General features: G+C 45.8%; 1 protein-coding gene across 1 annotated transcript; it reads right to left on the bottom strand.

Annotated features, from left to right (window-relative positions):
* Positions 1-552: 552 nt before the first annotated feature.
* LOC100402504 (dehydrogenase/reductase SDR family member 4) lies at positions 553-17,006 on the bottom strand. The gene is made up of 8 exons (XM_002753648.6): positions 16,860-17,006; positions 14,951-15,128; positions 9,836-9,937; positions 3,666-3,736; positions 3,515-3,566; positions 3,081-3,215; positions 2,555-2,610; positions 553-1,062 (listed from the first exon to the last, which is right to left on the bottom strand). Exons 1-8 carry the CDS (start codon positions 16,985-16,987, stop codon positions 948-950), a joined length of 837 nt encoding a protein of 278 aa, XP_002753694.1. The 5' UTR covers positions 16,988-17,006; the 3' UTR covers positions 553-947.
* Between the last annotated feature and the right edge of the window lie 2,233 nt (positions 17,007-19,239).

Genomic DNA, 19,239 nt, shown 5'->3' with positions numbered 1-19,239 from the left:
GTGAGACCCCGCGCGCGCTCGCGCCTACCCTCACACCGGTTCCAGCGTGAGAGGTCCGGTGCGCGTCGCCCGGTGTCCCGGCCTTTGGGGCGGGGGACAGCGTCCCCGCTTTCCGTCTACTCAATCTTCGGGCCCCGTGGGCAGAATCCATTTCTTTTGTTTGTAGGCCTAGGTACCTCGCAGGGCCTTTCCCTGTTCCCCACCAGCTCAGGACCCGTCCAGCTTGTCCTTGCTGACTCGGGAGGGAACTCGAGAGCTAGGGCGATGCCGGGAAAGGACCTGGCCAGATCTGGGAGGTGTTAGAGAGTTCATCCTTCCCCACCCTCACCCGGCTTGGCCTGCCTCGGGGATCCCCGTGGCGTCCTGGGAGTTCTCGTGCCACCTTCCTTCCAGCTGGCAGCTCTGCAGACACCTCCACCCCTGAACATCACGCTCAGGTCCTGGAGACAGGGAGGAGGGCTAGGAGATCCAGAGATCCAGCCTGGCCAGACTTCTGCTCTCTGCTCAGCTAAGCACCCCACACTGAGAAATGAACACATCGATTCAAAGCAGTGTAATCATCTGCATTTTATTTGAACCTCATTTGCAAGTTGTTAATTTCTAACTCTGCTCCTTCCACTCTAGGTTCCCTCTCTCGCATCTCCCCTCAAATTCCCGAGTGGCCCGGGCAAAAAATAGCTGTTGGTTTTTGCCAAGGTAGACTCAGCCTTCTCAGCAGGCCTGTCCTGTGTTCTCAGGGGAGACCTTTATCCAAGGCCACAGCAACAGCAGGAATCCCGAGTAAGATGCCACCTTGATGGCAGGGAAGGCTGGATCTTGTCACAGGCAGAACTGATTTTGTGAGGTGAACAGTAAGGTGGGTAGAGGTGGGAAAAGCCAGTGATGAATGCAGGAACAGCACCAGAAGCTAGAGCCCAGCTCTGCCCTGGGGGGCTGTCTTTGGGTCCTCAGAGGCGGGACAGGGCTCCTCCACCCACCACCACTGTCTCCCCAGTAATGTAGCTGGCATCTTCAGAGCACAGGAAAGACACGATGCCCGCACAGTCCTCTGGCTCACCGATCCTGGGAAATAGGGGAAACAAGGAAGGGAGTAAAAATTTCAAACAGTTCTGGCCCCCTCACCTGGCCCATGGGGAATGAAATTTGCTTAATCAAGAATTATTAGATGACTTTTCAGGATCAGTGTACAAGCTTTCTGTCTATCAAATAGGGTTACCACAAGGATATGCTGTTATAATTTAGTATAAGCATACTGTAGTCTATAAAACCCATCATTACTTATAATACCCAAATACTGTAGGAACACATTGTTTTTTTTTTTTTTAGAGAGCTTAAGACACCAAAATCCAAAGTTATATAGATAAAATGGTTAGCAATTATTTCGTACTTCAAAAAAATTGTTTCCCATGTGCACATACCAAAGTATTAGGGAGTCTGTGTGACAGTAAATGGTGTGTTTAAAATGATTCCATTTGTACAGGTTCAACTTCAGACAACTTTTTTGGGAATCTATAGTTGTTCCTTAAAGTCAGTTTCATTTGGTGAGAATATGCCAATTTTAATTTTATAGTTAGGGGACACTTTAATCTGCCTGCCATAGAATGCTCTAGAGGTGGGCAGAGTGAGTAACTAAAACCTAGAAGGGCTGAATTAGTGGTTCTCCACTCTAGCTGTACCTTGCAGTCATTTGAGAGGCTTAAACCAAAAAAGAAAAAAGAAAAGACAAAAACAAAAGCCCAGATGGTCAAGTCCTACCTTGGGCCAATTAAGAATCCCTGGGAGTGGGCGAGTTTAAATCTGCAGTTTAAAAAGCTCCCCAGGTGATTCTAATGTGCATCCAGGATTGAGCTACATGGGCTTGATATAGGAGCTCTAGGATGACAGTCCTCTAACTTATTAATGAGTTATGAACTAGGCCTGCAGCTCATGTATTGGAATGGCTTTGGGAAGATTTGGGATGTCTGGACCAGTACAGAGTTAGGCATCGCTGGCATTTGTCCTTGAGGGGCAAAATGGAGAAACTAGATAGTGCCCAGAAGCCAGAAGGTAGAGAGAAGCAGGCAACTTAGAGGAAAGGGAGCCTGACCAAGGTGCCTGAACAGTTCACCCAGCTCATCGGGGAGGAGAGTAATTCCTTAGGCAAGGGAGTTTGGGGCTTAGTGAAGCTCTTCATTCCTTTCATTTGGATTGTACATCATCAACCTGAGTTTTGTAAACATGTCTCATTCAAGGGAACTAAAAAAGCAGGTTTTGGTCCCTGGTCTCCATGGATGCCCGGAGGTGGAGGCAATCCCCAAGGTGGAGAGAGGACTCAGGGCTTCTCCCAGAGCTCTGCACTGCTGAAACCCCAAGGTCTCTGTTTACCTTTTGAAAGGGAAGCTGACTTCTTGCTTAGGCCACTGCAGTGACAGTGTTTATGAATTTGTGGTCTGTGAGGCAGAGGAGAGCATGTCTGTGTTATGTGTGGGACTGAGACAGCAGGCTATGGGCTGCTAGGGACCAGAACTTTCCATCTTCATGCCTCTTGGGGCCTTTGCCCCCATGACAGTCTTACCTTCTTATCTTCAGGGTTTGTTTTGTCCTTTTCTCTTGTTCCTTGTCTGTCCAGAACTGCAGGAAGAAGGGAAATCTCTTTTATGTTCAAGAAGAGGAAAGTGAGGAACAGAAAGGGAAGAAACTGCCTGTTCTCTTAGCAACTGAGAGGAAAGATCGAGAGAGACACTTGCCTCCTTCACTTCCTATTTTTTTCTAGCTCCCAGCTCTCCCCACTGCCCTCATCTGTTTCATTTGTTTCAGGTTCTAGTGATGTATTTTGCTGCATCTCTCCAATTCTCATCCACTTAAGGAGAGAGGAAACAGTGTGAGCAGAGTCTGAATACCTCAGTCTCCATTTTACTCAGGAAAGGTGTGGTAGGAGTCTGGCTTGGATAGGACAGCTGGTATAGAGAGGGAATATGGAAAAGTCCCAGGAAGGAGAATGGAGTGGTTGAGAGCTTAGGACTCAGGAACTGGGCTTCCCTGTCCAAGAAGATGGATGCCCTTCAAGAGTTCCAGTGGGCTGCAGAGCTCCACTTCCTCACCATCTTGCTGAAGCTAGTCTTGATAAGTCCAGGTGCTAGGCAGTTCACCCGAATGTTCCTTGGGGCCAGCTCTTGGGCCAGGCACTTGGTGAGGCCCAGTAAGGCTGTTTTACTGACACTGTAAGAGCAGAGGCCCTGCAGAAAGAAGAGAATGGGTTAGACTCATAGTTTCCAGGTCATTCTTCGTTCTAATGATCAGACATAAAGGGCAGTGTTCAGCAGGGATCTCCTGTAAGGAAGGGGCACAGTTAGGAAATTGTCTTGTGGCTAAACCTCCCCTAGGTTGGGGTTTGTGGAGGCAAGGCAACTATTTTGTGGGCAGGGACTTGGTGGTGTGATTCTAAAAGGGGACACAAACTTCTCTGGGTAACAGGAGGGGTGGAAAGATGTGGAGTTTAGGATGGTGTGGAAGGGGCATACAAAAGAATTCTTACGGGAAATGGATGGAAGGCTCCTATGGAGGATATGATCACCACTGAGCCGCCTCTGGAAAAAGAAGAGAGCTGACCCTCTTCCCAGTATAGGCCACCACCCTCAGCCCGTGAGGGGTCCCATCTCACTCAGGCTCTCTCTCACTCTCTGTACCCTCGTTTCTCCATTTCTGGCACCACTGCCTTTGTCATCATGGCTGTGGCCTTCACATTAATATGCAGAACCTGAAGCCAAGGGAAGAAGAGGAAACAGTATGAGTGAAGAGCATTAGAGGAGGCATGGCTATGAGGAGTTAGAGTGGGTTCCTAGGATATTTGTCAGAGATGACAAAGATCTCAGGATGATACACCTGCATCTTACACATGAAGAAACTGAGGTTCAGGGAGAAGTAGCTCTCACCAGCTGCTCCACTAGATAATGATATATTAGGTTCAGGTGAGAAAAAAATGGAGCCTGGTTCAGCTTGTTTCATAACCAGCCAAGTATGATTTGGCCCAGAAGGGACCTAAATCCTCAGGGCTCCTTCGGTTTTCAGCTGTGTTTTCTGTGTTTCTTCAAAGTAGATAGAGCCTGGAATTGTCATCCTTCTGGACCTGCCCTAGAGTGGGCCATGCTTCTCAGGGAAAATGTGGCCTGACCTTGGATACCTGGGGTTGTTCTAGCACTTCTCTGGCTTCTAAGCGTAGGGAGTGAGATGCACTTGCTCCTCTAGGGTGGACTGTCTGACTAGACGTGATTAGAAAGTAGGATCATGAGGAGGCACCTTCTGGGGAAGTGGGGGACAGGCTATAATCAGAATCCCCACATCATAATCTAAAACAAATGTATGACCCCTGTTTACATTGTTCTACACAACTGCTTATATTAAAATATTTCAATCTTTCAGAAAAATTGGAAATAGAAATCCAACATATTCTTCACTTAGATTCACCAGTTGTTCACATTTTGTCTCATTTGTCCTCTCTATAGATCTGTACTGTTTTTTAAATGAACCACTGAAACTCAGTTGCAACTTTTCTGAAAGATTTTATGTAACAAAATGAAAAATTATTAAGAACAAAAATAAAAAAGACAATAAAAAAGTAAATTAAAAAAAGAAACTCAGGGCTGGGCATAGCAGTTGATGCCTGTAATCCCATCAATTTGGGAGGCAGAGGTGGATGGATCACTTTGCGGTCAGGAGTTTGATAACAGCCTCAGCAACATGGCGAAACCTTGTCTCTACTAAAAATACAAGCATTAGCAGGGCATGGTGGCATGTGCCTGTAGTCCCAGCTGCTCAGGAAAGTGAGACAGAATAGCTTGAACCCAGGAGGTAGAGATTGCAGTGAGCCAAGATTGCACCACTGCTCTCCAGCCTGGGCAATAGAGGAGACTCCATCTCAAAAAAAAAGTAACTAAATAAAATAAATAAACTCAGTTGCAGATATTACAATGCTCTCTCCCTAAATACTTATCATACATTTCCAAAGAGTAAGGATGTTCTTCTACACAACCATAATCCATTATCATACCCAAGAAGTTTGACATTGATGATGATTTTCTCTAATATATTGGCCCCAATTGTGTCTCGTGTGTGTGTGTGTGTGTGTGTTTTAAAGTCCAGAGTTCAATCAAGGATCAGTCATTGTGTTTGGATTTGATGTACTGTGATATTTTAAAAAACATATAAACTAAAAGTTATAGGCACACCTCATTTTATTATGCTTTGCAGATACTGTGTTTTTTACAGATTGAAGGTTCATGGCAACCCTATGTTAACTGCAGCCATTTTCCCAACAGCATGTGCTCACTTTGTCTCTGGGTGATATTTTGGTAATTCTTGTAATATTTCAGACTTTTTCATTATTATTATATCTGTTACGGTGATCTGTGATCTTTCATGGTTTAATTATATTTATTTGGGGGTACCATAAAACACACCCATAAAAGGTGAACTTAATCGATGAATGTGTGTGTTCTGACTGCTCCGCCCTTCTCCCATCTCTCTCCTTCTCTGTGGGCCTCCATATTACCTGAGACATGTTGATATTGAAATTAGAGCAATTAATAACCCCTACAATGGCCTCTAAGTGTGCAAGTGAAAGAAAGAGTCACACATATTTCACCTTAATTCAAAAGCTAGAAATAATTAAGCTTAATGAGGAAGGCATGTTGAAAGCAGAGGCAGGCTGGAAGCTAGGCCTTGTGCACCCGTTAGCCAAGTTGTGAATGCAAAGGAAAAATTATCGAAGGAATTAAAAGTGCCACTTCTGTGAACACATAAATGATAAGAAAGCAAAACAGCTTTATTGTTGATATGAAGAAAGTTCTAGAGTTCTGGATAGAAGATCAAACTAGCCACAACATTCCCTTAAGCCAAAGCCTAATTAGAAAAAGGCCCTAACTTTTTAATTCTATGAAGGCCAAGAGAGGTGAGTAAGCTGCAGAAGAAAAGTTGAAAGCTAGCAGAGGTTGGTTTAAGAAAAGAAGCCATTTCTATAACATAAAAGTGCAAGGTGAAGCAGCAAGTGCTGATGTGGAAATTACAGCAAGTTATCCAGAAGATCTAGCTAAGAGCATTGATGAAGGCGGCTACACCAAACAACAGACTTTCAATGTAGATGAAACAACCTTCTAGTGGAAGAAGATATCATGTAGGGCTTTCATAGCTAGAGAGAAGTCAATGCTTGGCTTCAAAGCTTCAAAGAACATGCTTATTCTCTTGTTAGGGGCTAATGCAGCTGGTGACTTTAAGATGAAGCCAATGCTCATTTATCATTCTGAAAATTCTAGGGCTCTCAAGAATTATGCTAAATCTACTCTGCCTGTGCTCTATAAATGGAACAACAAAGCCTGAATAACAGTACATCTGTTTATAGCATGGTTTACTGAATATCTTAAGCTCACCATTAATAGCTACTGCTCAGAAAAAAGATTCCTTTCAAAATATTACTTTTCATTGACAATGCACCTGGTCACTCAAAAGCTCTGATGGAGATGTACAAGGATATTAATGTTGTTTTCATGCCTGCTAACACAACATCCATTCTGCAGCCCATGGATCAGTGGGTAATTCTGATTTGCAAACAAGTCTTTTATTTAAGAAATACATTTTGTAAGGCTATAGCTGCCATAGATAGTGATTCCTCTGATGGATCTGGGCAAAGTCAACTGAAAACCTTCTGAAAAGGATTAACCATTTTAGATGCCACTAAGAATATTTGTGGGCTGGGTGTGGTGGCTCATGCCTGTAATCCCAGCACTTTGGGAGGCTGAAGCAGGCAGATCATGAGGTCAGGAGCTCAATACCAGCCTGACCAACATGGTGAAACCTGGTCTCTACTAAAAATACAAAAATTTGCTGGGCATGATGGCACATGCCTGTAATTCCAACTACTCAGGAGGCTGAGGCAGGAGAATCATTTGAACCCAGAAGGCAGAGGTTGCAGTGAGCCAAGATTGCGCCACTGCACTCCAGCCTGGGTGACAGAGTGAGACTCCATCTAAGAAAAAGAAAAAAAAAGAATATTTGTGATTCATAGGGGGAGGACAAAATATCTACATTAACATGAGTCTGGAAGAAGTTGATTCCAACCCTCATGGATGACTTGGAGGGGTTCAAGACCTCATCAGAGGAAGGAACTGCAGATGTGGTGGAAAGAGCAAGAGAACTAGAGTGGAGCCTGAAGATGTGACTGAATTGTTGCAATCTCATGATAAAATGTAAACAGCGGAGGAGATGCTTCTTATGGATAAGCAAAGAAAGTGGTTTCTTGGCATGGAATCTATTTCTGATGAAGATGCTATGAACATTGTTGAAATTACAACATGAGATTTAGAATATTACATGAACTTAGTTGATTAAGCAGTGGCAGTTTGATAGGACTGACTCCAATTTTAAGGAAGTTCTACTGTGGGTAAATGTTATCAAACAGCATACAGGCTACAGAGAAATCTTCTGTGAAAGGAAGTGTCAATTGATGTGGCAAACTTCACTGCTGTCTTATTTAAAGAAATTGCCAGGCCGGGCGCGGTGGCTCACGCCTGTAATCCCAGCACTTTGGGAGGCCGAGGCGGGTGGATCACAAAGTCAAGAGATTGAGCCCATACTGGTCAACATGGTGAAACCCCGTCTCTACTAAAGATACAAAAAATTAGCTGAGCATGGTGGCGCGTGCCTGTAATCCCAGCTACTCAGGAGGCGAGGCAGGAGAATTGCCTGAACCCAGGAGGTGGAGGTTGCGGTGAGCTGAGATTGTGCCATTGCACTCCAGCCTGGGGAACAAGAGCAAAACTCCGTCTCAAAAAAAAAAAAGAAATTGCCACAGCCATCCTAGCCTTCAGCAACACCACTCTAAGTCAGCCACTATCAATACTGAGGCAAGCTGACTTGCCTCCACCAGCAAAAAGATTATAACTTCTAAGGGCTTGGATGATTGTTAGCATTTTTTAGCAATAAAATGTTTTAAAATTAAGATGTATATATATTTTAAGACATAATAATGCTATTGCTCATTTAATAGGCTACATTAGATGACCATTTTAGTGTAAACATAACTTTTATATGCACTGGGAAACCAAAAAATTAATGTGGTTCATTTTATTACAATATTCACTTTATTGTGTGGTGGCCTGGAACCAAACCCACAATATCTCCAAGGTGTGCTTGTACTTAGTTTAAAACTGACTTTCATATGGTCTCTATTCAAACTGTTCATGAAAGATGTTCCTCTATTTTAAAGACTATCAGAATCTGGCTGGGTGTGGTGGCTCATGCCTGTAATCCTAACACTTTGGGATGCCGAAGTGGGTGGATTGGCCAGGAATTTGAGACCAACCTGGGCTACATAGTGAAACCCTGTCTCTACCAAAAAAAAAAAAAAAAATTAGCTGGTCATGATGGCACATGCCTGAAATACCAGGTACTTGGGAGGCTGAGGCACAGGAATTGCTTGAACCTGGGAGGCTGAGCTTGCAGTGAGCTGAGATCGTACCACTGCACTCTAGCCTGGGTAATACAGCAAGGAAAAAAAAAAAAAAGAAAGAGGGAAAAAGACTATCAGAATCGGGAACTAACTCACTGAAGAACATTTTGGCATTCTGGTCTTTATGTGTATGAAACACTGGTAAGTAAATCATAGTATTTTCACATCCTGAAACTTCAGTGTTAGGAAACTCTTGATGACATCTGATGTAGTTGGTATGTTTGTCCCCTCTAAATCTCATGTTGAAATGTGATCACCAATGTTCAAGGTAGGGCCTGATATGAGGTGTTTTGGCCACGGGGGTGGATCCCTTATGAATGGCTTGGTGCCCTCCCTGTGGCAATGAGTGAGTTCTCACTCTGTTAGTTCATGCAAGAGCTAGTTGTTTAAAAGAGCCTGGTATCTCACTCTTGCTTCCTCTCTTGCCATGTGCATGCCTGTTCCCTTTTGCCTTCTGCCATGATTGTAAGCTTCCTGAGGCCTCATCAGGAGCAGATACTGGCACCATGCTTCTTGTACAATCTGCAGAACTGTGAGCCAAAACAAAGCTCTTTTCTTTATAAATTGCCCAGCTCAGGTATTCCTTTATAGCAATGCAAAACAGACTAATACAACATCAGAGTAAAAAGCAAAACCATGGGAGATCATAAAAAATTAGCATTTCCAAATCGTGTGGGAATATTAACCTTAGTAAACAAAGACAAATATTTTAATTAAAGCTTTGTAATTAAAGAATGTATGTGAACTCTATTATGAATATAATGTAATTATATACTTTTCACATAAAACCCAGTATTCTAGCACTTGAATTTAGACATCTGGATCTCAGATTTTCTTGACATTGCAGTTAAAAAGAAAATAATATAGGTTTTTATTTTTATTTTTTACAAGATTGTATGTTATAAAGTGGCAACTGGTCATTTCACCAGAATTAGTATTTTTCTTAACTAGCAGCTTTTAATATTTCCCAACTAATGAAAAATGATTCCTTTCTGGTGGCTGGGTGGGTGTGTAAGTTTAAGTATTGTGGTTGTTGGCATATTAGCTGCCACATATCTGTTGGAAATCAACCAGGCAGAAGAGCATGCTGGGGAAGAAGGCTGGGGAGGGGAGCAGACGGCAGCTAGCAAAGAGCAGATGGAAGCAGACAGAACCAGGAGCAGCAGAAATGAACGAGAAGGGCAGAGACAGAGGAAGCCACCCCCACCCGCCCTTTACCAGGTGCACGCCAGGTGTGTGGCATGTGGCAAAGAGTCCTCACATTAACATTACACTTGACAAATGCATTCTAAAAGCAGAAGAAGTTTGTGTTGAATGTGTTCTGAGGCCCACCCCCTGCTGCTTTAATCCCCTTACCTTGTCCCACACCTCCTCAGTGGTATCCATTACGGTTTCAAAGGAAGGGTTGACGGCAGCATTGGAGACTAGGATATCGATACCTCCATGAAGCTTCACAGCCTAGAGAGACAGGTAAGGTTAGAATCAGGGCTGCAGTAAGTAAAGGGGGTGCATTTATCCATGTTGATAAAAACTTCCTTCTGGGCTAGGCGAGGTGGCTCATGCCTATAATCATGGCACTTTGGGAGGCCAAGGTGGGAGGCTTACTTGAGCTCAGGAGTTTGAGAGAAGCCTGGGCAACATAGCGAGACCTTATCTCTATATTAAAAACAACAACGACAACAAAACCTTCCTTCTTAGGAACTAGCGTCAAAATAACTTCTCTTTCTTAAAACATCTTTTCTTCAAAATCATCCTAAGATCTACTGCTAACCATTTAAGGTTGATTTTTTTCTTTTTTTTAGATAGAGTCTTGCTCTGTCACCCAGGCTGGACTGCAGTGGCATGATCTCAGCTCACTGCAGCGCTAACCTGCTGGGTTCAAGCCATCTCTCTGCCTCAGCCATCCAAGTAGCTGGGACTAGAGGTGTGTAGAGACAAGGTCTTGCCATGTTGCCCAGGCTGGTCTTGAACTCCTGAGCTTAAGCCATCCGCCTGCCTCAGCCTCCCAAAGTGTTACAGGCATGAGCCACCAGGAAATTGGCCTTACTTCTTCTGCCGTCTTTTCTTCCCACCTCCCATTCTTCTAAGGCTGCCTCTGACCCTTTGCTCTTTTCTTTACACTTTCCCTTTGGGGAGCTCCTTCATTCTCATGATTTCAAGTCTCATCTCAAAATCTATTTCCAGACCCCCCCGTCCTTTCACACTGAGTTCTACCCCCATTTCTCCAAGTGCTTACTGTCCAGTTCTCCTTGACTAAGTTACCATTAACTCAAAGTCAGTCTGTTCACACTTACCCGAATGGAAAAACGGGCTTATATAGAGCTGTAGAAAGTTACCACTGGAGGGGCCTTTGAGATAATCAATTCCAGTGTCCTCAAGGTAGAGGTGATAAAACAGGTTCAGGGAATTTTCTCAAGATCACATAGTTCAGTAATGACACACTGGGGCTAGCTAAGAACAGGAGGCCTGCTTATTCTGTTTTTGGGAGAGGTGAAGTGATTTGCTCAGGGTACAAAGCTAGTTAGTGGTGGAAGAAGCGATGTCACTCTTCCACTTTGTAGCACAGAGCTAATTCATAAGAACCCTTTGAAAGTGAGTTGGGTCATTACGAAACTGGCTGCCCAGGAGAGCCATGATGGGAGAAGATACCAGTCTGAATTTAAAGCAATTCCATATTTGGTTATGATGTCATTTTCTGTCTCTCTCTCTCTCTATTTTGACCTGGAGGCATGAAAGATTCAAGGCAGAAACTGAGATTTAAACTGAGAAAGCCAAGAAAGGCAACATCTCACCTCCTTAGTAAGTTATAAGTAGGTAGTGAGGCATGTGCTAGAGTAATGAATGGCCAAGCAGAATCTGCCAAAAAGGTTTTCAGTAAAAAGCCACCCTGAAACCAGGCTGTGCATTTGCCCAGAGCTAGCAATTTTGATGCCTTGGGCAAGTAGCACTAAATGGGCCCTCAATCAACTTTGTGCCTCAGATTTGGCACACAGAGGGGTGTTATTAACAATGTACACCATCTGCTAGCTTCCCGTTTTAACTAATTATTCTTGTTAACTAGGTGCTAAGCTCAGTTGTTTCTACATGGTTGAAGGAATGCCTGGGCTGTCAACATGTAAATCTAACAAGATTTAAAGTCACATAATCTTTTAAAACCAGTATTAATACTTTCTTGCACCCTTCAAATTTTGGTATTCTGGCACAAAGGCCAGTCACCTGCCTTGGCTCTGTATAAGTCTCACCAATGGACTTGTTACTAGGGAGGTGCAGAATAAGTTGGAAAATGATGTGTGCTGTGCTCAGTGCATGTGTGTTTGGGATGGGAGAAGACAGTGGATGGCTCCAGAATCACCTGGAGACATTTCTACTCTGCTGTATACCTCATGCCCCTCTCCTTCCAGGTCTGTCAGCACAGAGATGGGAGGAGATGGGTTTGACTAAACAGACAGCAAAACATAAAAGATCAATGAGGCTGGCTGTGGTGGCTCACACCTACAATTCTAGCAGTTTGGTATGCCCAGTGGGGAGGATTGCTTGAGGCCAGGAGTTCAAAACAAGCCTGGACAATGTAGCCCCAGCTCTACAAAAAGTTTAAAAGATGAACTGGCATGGTGGTGCATGCCTATAGTTTTAGCCACTTGGGAGGCTAAGGCGGGAGGATTGCTTGAGCTCAGGAGTTCGAGGTTACAGTGAGCTGTGATCATGCTACTGCACTCCAGCCTGGGCAACAGAGGAGTCTTCTAAGTCTTGTTCTCAATTGTGTGATCACTATACTAAAGCGGTTAGGAGCTGTTTGCTCTGTGTTCTGATAGTGACACATTTTTGAGAAAAAATATAATCAAGCAGATAAGCAGCTAATTTGGTTTCTTCTTACCACACCACTGAGAAGTTTCGTGGTGCAAATTAGGAGGCCACTGGGTAGTAACCATCCTCAGGACAGTGGTTTTTCTCAAGGCAGAGTAACATGTGGCAATTGGCAGAACAAATTTTGTTTTTGTTTTTGTTTCTGTAATTTTTTTGAGACAGAGTTTTGCTCTTGTTGCTCAGGCTAGAGTGCAATGGTGCCATCTCAGCTCACTGCAACCTCTGCCTCCCTGGTTCAAGCGATTCTCCTGCCTCAGCATCCCAGGTAGCTGGGATTATAGGCATGCACCAGCACGCCAGGCTAATTTTGTATTTTTAGTAGAGATGGGGTTTCTCCATGTTGGTCGGGCTGGTCCTCCAACTCCCAACCTCAGGTGATCCACCCGCCTCAGCCTCCCAGAGTGCTGGCATTACAGGCAGGAACCACCATGCCTGGCCTGGCAGAACACATTTTAAACTGCTGACAAGTATTCTATCATTCTCCTCTATGACAATGGTCATACAAACTACCTGAGAGTTGTTTTTGACTCCTCTCCTATTTCCCATTTTTTGACATGGGGTTGGAAAATCTTGGTTGGTTCCCACTTAATGTGTCTTAGGCACATCTGTTCCAGACCCACCACTACTGCTCTAAACCTGGATGACAGCAACAGCTTCCTCACTGATGCCCTGGATTCAGTGTCTGCTCTGTATATCCTTTCTACAAGAGCCAGATTACCTTTCTTAATAGCCATCTTTCTCTTGCTCAAAACCTCACAAGGCTTCTTATTTCCTATAAGAATGTCTAAACATATCCTTTTAAGAGGACGTATCCGTTTAAGATCCTTAACATACCCTTTTAAGAGGCTATGGCCCGGCATGGTGGCTCACGCCTATAATCCTAGAACTTTGGGAGGCTGAGGTGGGTGGATCCCCTGAGATCAGGAGTTTGAGACCAGCCTGGCTACTTTTTAGTAGAAACCCTGTCTCTACTAAAAATACAAAAATTAGCTGGGCATGTTGGTACATGCCTGTAATCCCAGCTACTCAGAAGGCTGAGGCATGAGAATTGCTTGAACCTGGGAGGCGGAGGTTGCAGCGAGCCGAGATAGTGCCACTGCACTCCAGCCTGGGGAGGGGGGATCTCCATCACGGGGGAGGTGGGAAGAGGATATGGAGGCTCATGGCCTCTATCTTTCCAATGCAGCCCCTTTTCTACCAGTACTCCTAAGCCTGTGCTCCACTGTGGACTGACAGTGCCCCTCTCTTTCCTTCAGTTCCTCTTTGGCTGTCTGCTGGTATTGCAGAGTTATCTGGAACCTCATTGCTATTCCATCTGTCCATTCCCATCCATTCCTCAAAGTTTAGCTCAAGCACCACTTCTGGGGCAGGCCTGCAGGACCTGTTAAGTGAAGCTGATGGGGCCACAGGATGTTTTCCCAGCAGGATTTTGACATTAAATTGCTACATACATGTCATATGGTTAGTCACTAATTGACCCAGACTCCCAAATGGCTCCTTCCACCATCAGGATCAAGGCCCCAATCTTGGGCTCTGTCCAGTGGTCTAGGCCAGGCAAGGTGACTTTCTTGTACTCACATTTGGCTCTTTCCAATGCACATTTGAACATTTGCTAGAATTATCTTATACTGTCTACCATGCCACTGTCTACTATTGCTTAAGGTCCTCCTCTTCTAAGAAGATTTCCAAATTATTTCTGCCAGCCTTCTGATCTGTTAGCACATCCTGTACTTTCCATTTTTCGGTAGATTCTCCCTTCCACTATGGGGAATAAAGTGTGTGCCCTTATCCTCAAGGGGTGTGCCCTTATCCTCAAGGGAAGAGGAGCTTCCTTTGCTGGATGGTTCATATTTTCTTGTGGAGCTGGAAGGTTGGTGTCCACTACTAACTGTGACACTGAAGTTACTTTCTTTGAAACTAAAATCCAGTACCTAATAGTCCACAGGCAGCCAAAAACAGAAGTGAGCTTGGGAGGAATGGGTTGAATTACAGCTCTTTCCTTACTAGCTATGGGACCTTGGGAAGTTGCTCTAGCTATCTGAGCCAGTCTCTGCAGACTGAGAGAATAGTCCTTGCCTTGCTTGGGTTGTTGTCAGGTCTAGAAATAACCTGTGTAAGACTATGAACACAGGAAATGGCACATAGTAGGTGGTTGAAACATGGTGGGCTGCTTCCTGAGGTTCCCAGAGACTTGACTCTATAAGCTGAATAATAGGGGATTATTTATTAGCTCTCATGGGTGGGAACATCTATTTCACGATTGTATTTACCCTTCTCATCTGTCCAATTAGATTGGAAATTACTAGAGAACCAGTACCAGTTGTTTCTCTGGGATATGCAAGGGATGATGCAGGGCTGAGGCAGGAGAATGTTTTAAAATTTTCTGACTGGGATGGGATGATTCTCAGATGTTAGTATATAGACATAATAGAAAGGCACACAATCAAAATGTGCTGGTGGGCTGGTGTGAGTATGCAGAACTCACCATGTTTTAGTTAACAGCACTGCATTGGATCTCACCAATGCTGTCCAGGAAAGCAGGGAAGGAGGCTCAGGCTGGCTCCCTTTACCACCTCCTGGCTCTGTGCCCATTTCTTTGTAGCTTACCGTGGCCACCAGCCGCTCCCGGTCCTCGGCCTTTCCCACGTGGCACACGGTGCCTGTCACGCTCAACCCCTCCCCCTGCAGCGTGGCCACTGCCTGATCCACGTTCTGCTGCTTCCGGCTGCTGACGACCACGTGGGCCCCATCCTGGGCCAGACGCCGGGCGATGGCGAAGCCGATCCTGTGAGCAGAAAGAGACAAAGACTGCCAAGGCCTGTGCAGGGGAAGAGGTTGATAGCATGGGCTGTGAAGTTAGACTGCCCAGGTTTGAATTCTGGCTCTTTCTCTATATGACCTCCACATGTCTCTACTATGTGTAAAACAGGCTTAATGGTACGGCCATTTTTGGCATTCATTTGCTTATTTTTCTTATGATCTTAGACCGCAGCCTCAGTTCCCAAGAACGACATCACTTTCTACAGTTCCCACGGTGACAGGCTTCATCCCCTGTTGGGACTGAGAAGTGAGAAATGAGCTAGGTGCGCAGCAGCCACTTCCATGATTTAAGGGTCTCACTCAGAACAGCCCTGCCTCCAGGTTTCTCCCTTACTAGTCTATATCATTCTTAAAATTCTATCCTTTTTTTTTTTTGAGACAGTTTTGCTCTTGTTGCCCAGGCTGGAGTGCAATGGTGCAATCTTGGCTCACTGCAACTTCTGTCTCCTGGGATCAAATGATTCTCCTGCCTCAGCCTCCCGAGTAGCTGGGATTACGGGCATGTGCCACCACACCCAACTAATTTTCTGTTTTTAGTAGACACAGGATTTCTCCATGTTGGTCAGGCTGGTCTTGTTCACGACCTCAGGTGATCTGCCTGCCTCGGTCTCCCAAAGTGCTGGGATTACAGGCGTGAGCCACCATGCCCAGCCAATTCTATCATGAGTTATTTTTTGGGGTGCGGTGCATATGAAAGGATGGTCTTTGGTCAAAAATGTAAATATTCCTTTGGGAGGAAGAGTTACACATTTTGCAATTGTCAGCCATTAGCATTTTACCTACATTTGTATTTTAGTTTTGTGAAGAGCTGGCATCTAGCAAAGTAGAAATGAAAAATAGGGGCCGGGCGCTGTGGCTCAAGCCTGTAATCCCAGCACTTTGGGAGGCCGAGGCGGGTGGATCACGAGGTCAACAGATCGAGACCATCCTGGTCAACATGGTGAAACCCGGTCTCTACTAAAAATACAAAAAATTAGCTGGGCATGGTGGCGCGTGCCTGTAATCCCAGCTACTCAGGAGGCTGAGGTAGGAGAATTGCCTGAACCCAGGAGGCGGAGGTTGCGGTGAGCCGAGATCGCGCCATTACTCCAGCCTGGGTAACAAGAGTGAAACTCCGTCTCAAAAAAAAAAAAAAAAAAAAAAAAAAAGAAATGAAAAATAGGATAGACAAGAGGGGTGGGTGAGAAATAGGCTGGGCAAGGTAGGCCCAGACATACTGACCTAAACAAAAATCTTGACACATGGCTCTTGAGTCCCATCTAGGTAAGGAGGAGGGGTTCCGGGAGACTTTTCAGTGCCCAAATAGAGTGTCTGGAACATTTTTCAGTGTGCTGGAGGCCGTGGGATAGGATTTTGAAATCCAGATTCCCTTGGATTTCTGGTTTCTGGTCTTCCCGGACGCTAGGTGGGGCTGGTTGACTGGGGCAGCCCAGAGCACTGGGGGGCTGGATCGATGGGGCGCCACAGAGGTGGCACACTTGTGCCAGAGGCAGCCGGGATATGAGGGCTGGCAAGGGAGGGCCCAGGGCCAGGGGATTCGAAGGAGATTCAGGTGGACCACATGGCTCCTTTTTTCCAGGGCCAGACTTTGGCGGCGCGTGAGGTCTGAAGACAGGGGCACCAGAGGCAAAGGACGAGAGGCCACTGCCCGTTTCCAGGCATCCAGCGCCTCAGAAACTCCCGCCCGAGCACTCACCCGTCAGTGGAGGCCGTTACGAGGGCCACTTTATTCGCGAGCGGGTCCCGGCGGGTCATCCCGGAGCTGGCCATCCGCACGGACTTCCAAGCCAGGGCCCAGGGACCTAGCGGCGCCACCTTGTGCATGACTCAGACCTGCAAGTCTGGCTTTCACCCCTCCCAGGGGAGGTGACTGATAATAGGGCGAGGGGCAGGACGAAGGGCGGGCCGCCCCCCTGCCTGACCCGCGGCCCTCGGCGCCGCGGAGCTGGCTGTGGCGGTGGGCACCCCCGCCCCCCGCTAGCCACCGCACCACGCAGCCGACTATCTTCGGCGGGACTTTGGCTTGCCTTCCCAGGCTGGCGGGTGATCAAAGCGCTCTCTGTCCAAAGTTTCCTGTAGGGCTCGCCCCTCCCCTGACCCCGACAGGAACCCGCAGACTTTCTCTGCTGCCCTTCTGCATTTGCTTGCCCACGTTTTCTTCTGGAGGAAGTGGGGTTTTTAGTTGGCTGCTTTTGCTTCTTCAAAGCTAAAGATGGAATTCTCTTTCCAAGAAAGTCTGGGTCTATGTATGTGACATCCCACAGGAGGGCAAACGTTTTGAGACTGCCCATGGAGGTGAGGCCTATGGTCCTTATTGAGTCCACCAGGTGAGGCTGGAGGAGCCTGGGAGACAGACCTGATAAGGAGCGGCTGCACTAGGCCTGGCACAGCCCTTCACTCTGCTCAAGGTCTCCTCCATCTTCACGGGCCCTGGAGGGTAGACTATGGTCATTAACCAAACAGGATCTGTTATATCCCTTGCCAAAGGGACTTCCTCCTTTACAGGAGCTAAGTGCCAGGGAGGAGGCTAGAGAGTCCCTCAAGCAGTGGTGGAAATGCAAAAAACTTGGAGCACTCAGGTTCTCCCTAACCACTCTGTCCCCGGGTCTTAGCCTCCATCCTAGTTCAGTAAATATTTGTTGAATGCAAAATCACTTTATGAACTGTAAACTACTAAGCACATAGTAGTTACTGCCACCATGTAGTGATTATTATTGGTGTCCTGAGCCAGACTCTTCATCTGTAAATTACTGAGGGTATGGAATGGATGATGAATAAAGTCCTTGCCAGCTATAAATTCTGTGTCCAAGACTTCAGCCTCCACTTCTGCCAAGTGGGCTGAAATGATCTCCCTCCTGGGTTTCTGGGAGAATGAATAAATCTGGATGGCTTATGGTACACTGCAGAATGGCCCCAACAGACCCAAATGCAAGCATCTGAATTGGCTTAACCCACTGGCCTCCAAATGTCAGACTGAGAAGCAGTGCTGGTCCATGGCAACGTTTTCACTAGTTCAAGGCAGAATGAGAAAATTAAAGACATTACAGTGAGTTTCGTAAAGCTAAGTGTATTTAATAGTCCTTTATTGTGGAGTATATGTTTGCTTCCTTTTCCTTTTTTTTTTTTTTGGTGTTAGTCTTTTCTTTCAGAAAAGATGATGAAAGCAGATGGGTAGGTTTAGAAATGTGTTGGTGAAATCACCAGTTTGGCAGCCTTATGCCAGTCCCTACAATTAGAGGGGAAAGAATCCTGGTTTGTGAAATCCAGTTCAGGGGCAACTTTTTAATAGAATTCATGCTTGTTCAAGATTCATTTAGTATATATGTAGGTCAGCTGAGCAGTTGAAAAAGGATTTCAGCATTCAAAAGTGGGTGAATGGCTAGCAAGTAATAGAACAGGCCTGCGCTGGATTTATAGTGTCTTCCTCAGCCAAGAAGTTGCAGCTGCAGTACTCAGCTTTGGTACTCAGCACATCCCGATGAGATAAGGGAGCTTAAGTATTATTTTCTTCATGTCCAGGGAAAACTGACTCTGACTGGTGCCCCTCAGTCTGAGTCTCATGAATTATTGACAGAGGCTGGAGGGCACCACACTCCTTGTCCTCTTGCACTGTTTGGAGCTAATGCACTGTGGGAACTCTTCCCAGGGCTCCCCATCTGTGTGGGGGCCTGTGGGAGGGTACACAGGAGGACTGCTGCAGGGGTTCTTAGGGCTTGGTTCAAAGGGACAGGGCTACAGGGCACGTTTGACTCTCTCTTCACCTTCTTTTTAGAGGTAGACAGCCAGACAGCCAAAGGATTCTGGGAAAAGAGAATTCTGGCTTGGGAGCTTGGTGAACATCACACAGCCCTTTCTTTCATGGGCAGGGTTGCTATTTGGCCTCCAGCACTATTTCTTTTGCAGAGAGCACAGGGGAGCTTAGGGAGGGGGCCTGTGAGTAGAAAAGGATAGAAGGCAGTCAAGAAGTATGGATATCTCTAGCACTACTCCTCATCAAGCTGGCTTATTGGAGATAAGAACAGGAAATCTTGGGCCAGGTGCAGTGGCTCATGCCTGTAATCCCAGCACTTTAGGAG

The sequence above is a fragment of the Callithrix jacchus genome, chromosome 8, assembly GCF_049354715.1.
Source record: "Callithrix jacchus isolate 240 chromosome 8, calJac240_pri, whole genome shotgun sequence".
Classification (NCBI taxonomy): domain Eukaryota; kingdom Metazoa; phylum Chordata; class Mammalia; order Primates; family Cebidae; genus Callithrix; species Callithrix jacchus.
The sequence above is the reverse complement of the archived record's forward strand: the minus strand, read 5'-3'. Positions and strand labels throughout refer to the sequence as shown.

Bases quoted from the DNA above. Each gene is read 5' to 3' on its own strand.
- LOC100402504 (XM_002753648.6), bottom strand. From the start codon at position 16,987: ATGCACAAGGTGGCGCCGCTAGGTCCCTGGGCCCTGGCTTGGAAGTCC. The intron at 3,737-9,835 runs GTAAGGGGATTA...CCTTGGCTTCAG, and splicing joins CTGAGGAGGTGTGGGACAAG to GTTCTGCATATTAATGTGAA. The intron at 3,567-3,665 runs GTACAGAGAGTG...TTCTTTTTCCAG, and splicing joins CCAGAAATGGAGAAACGAGG to AGGCGGCTCAGTGGTGATCA.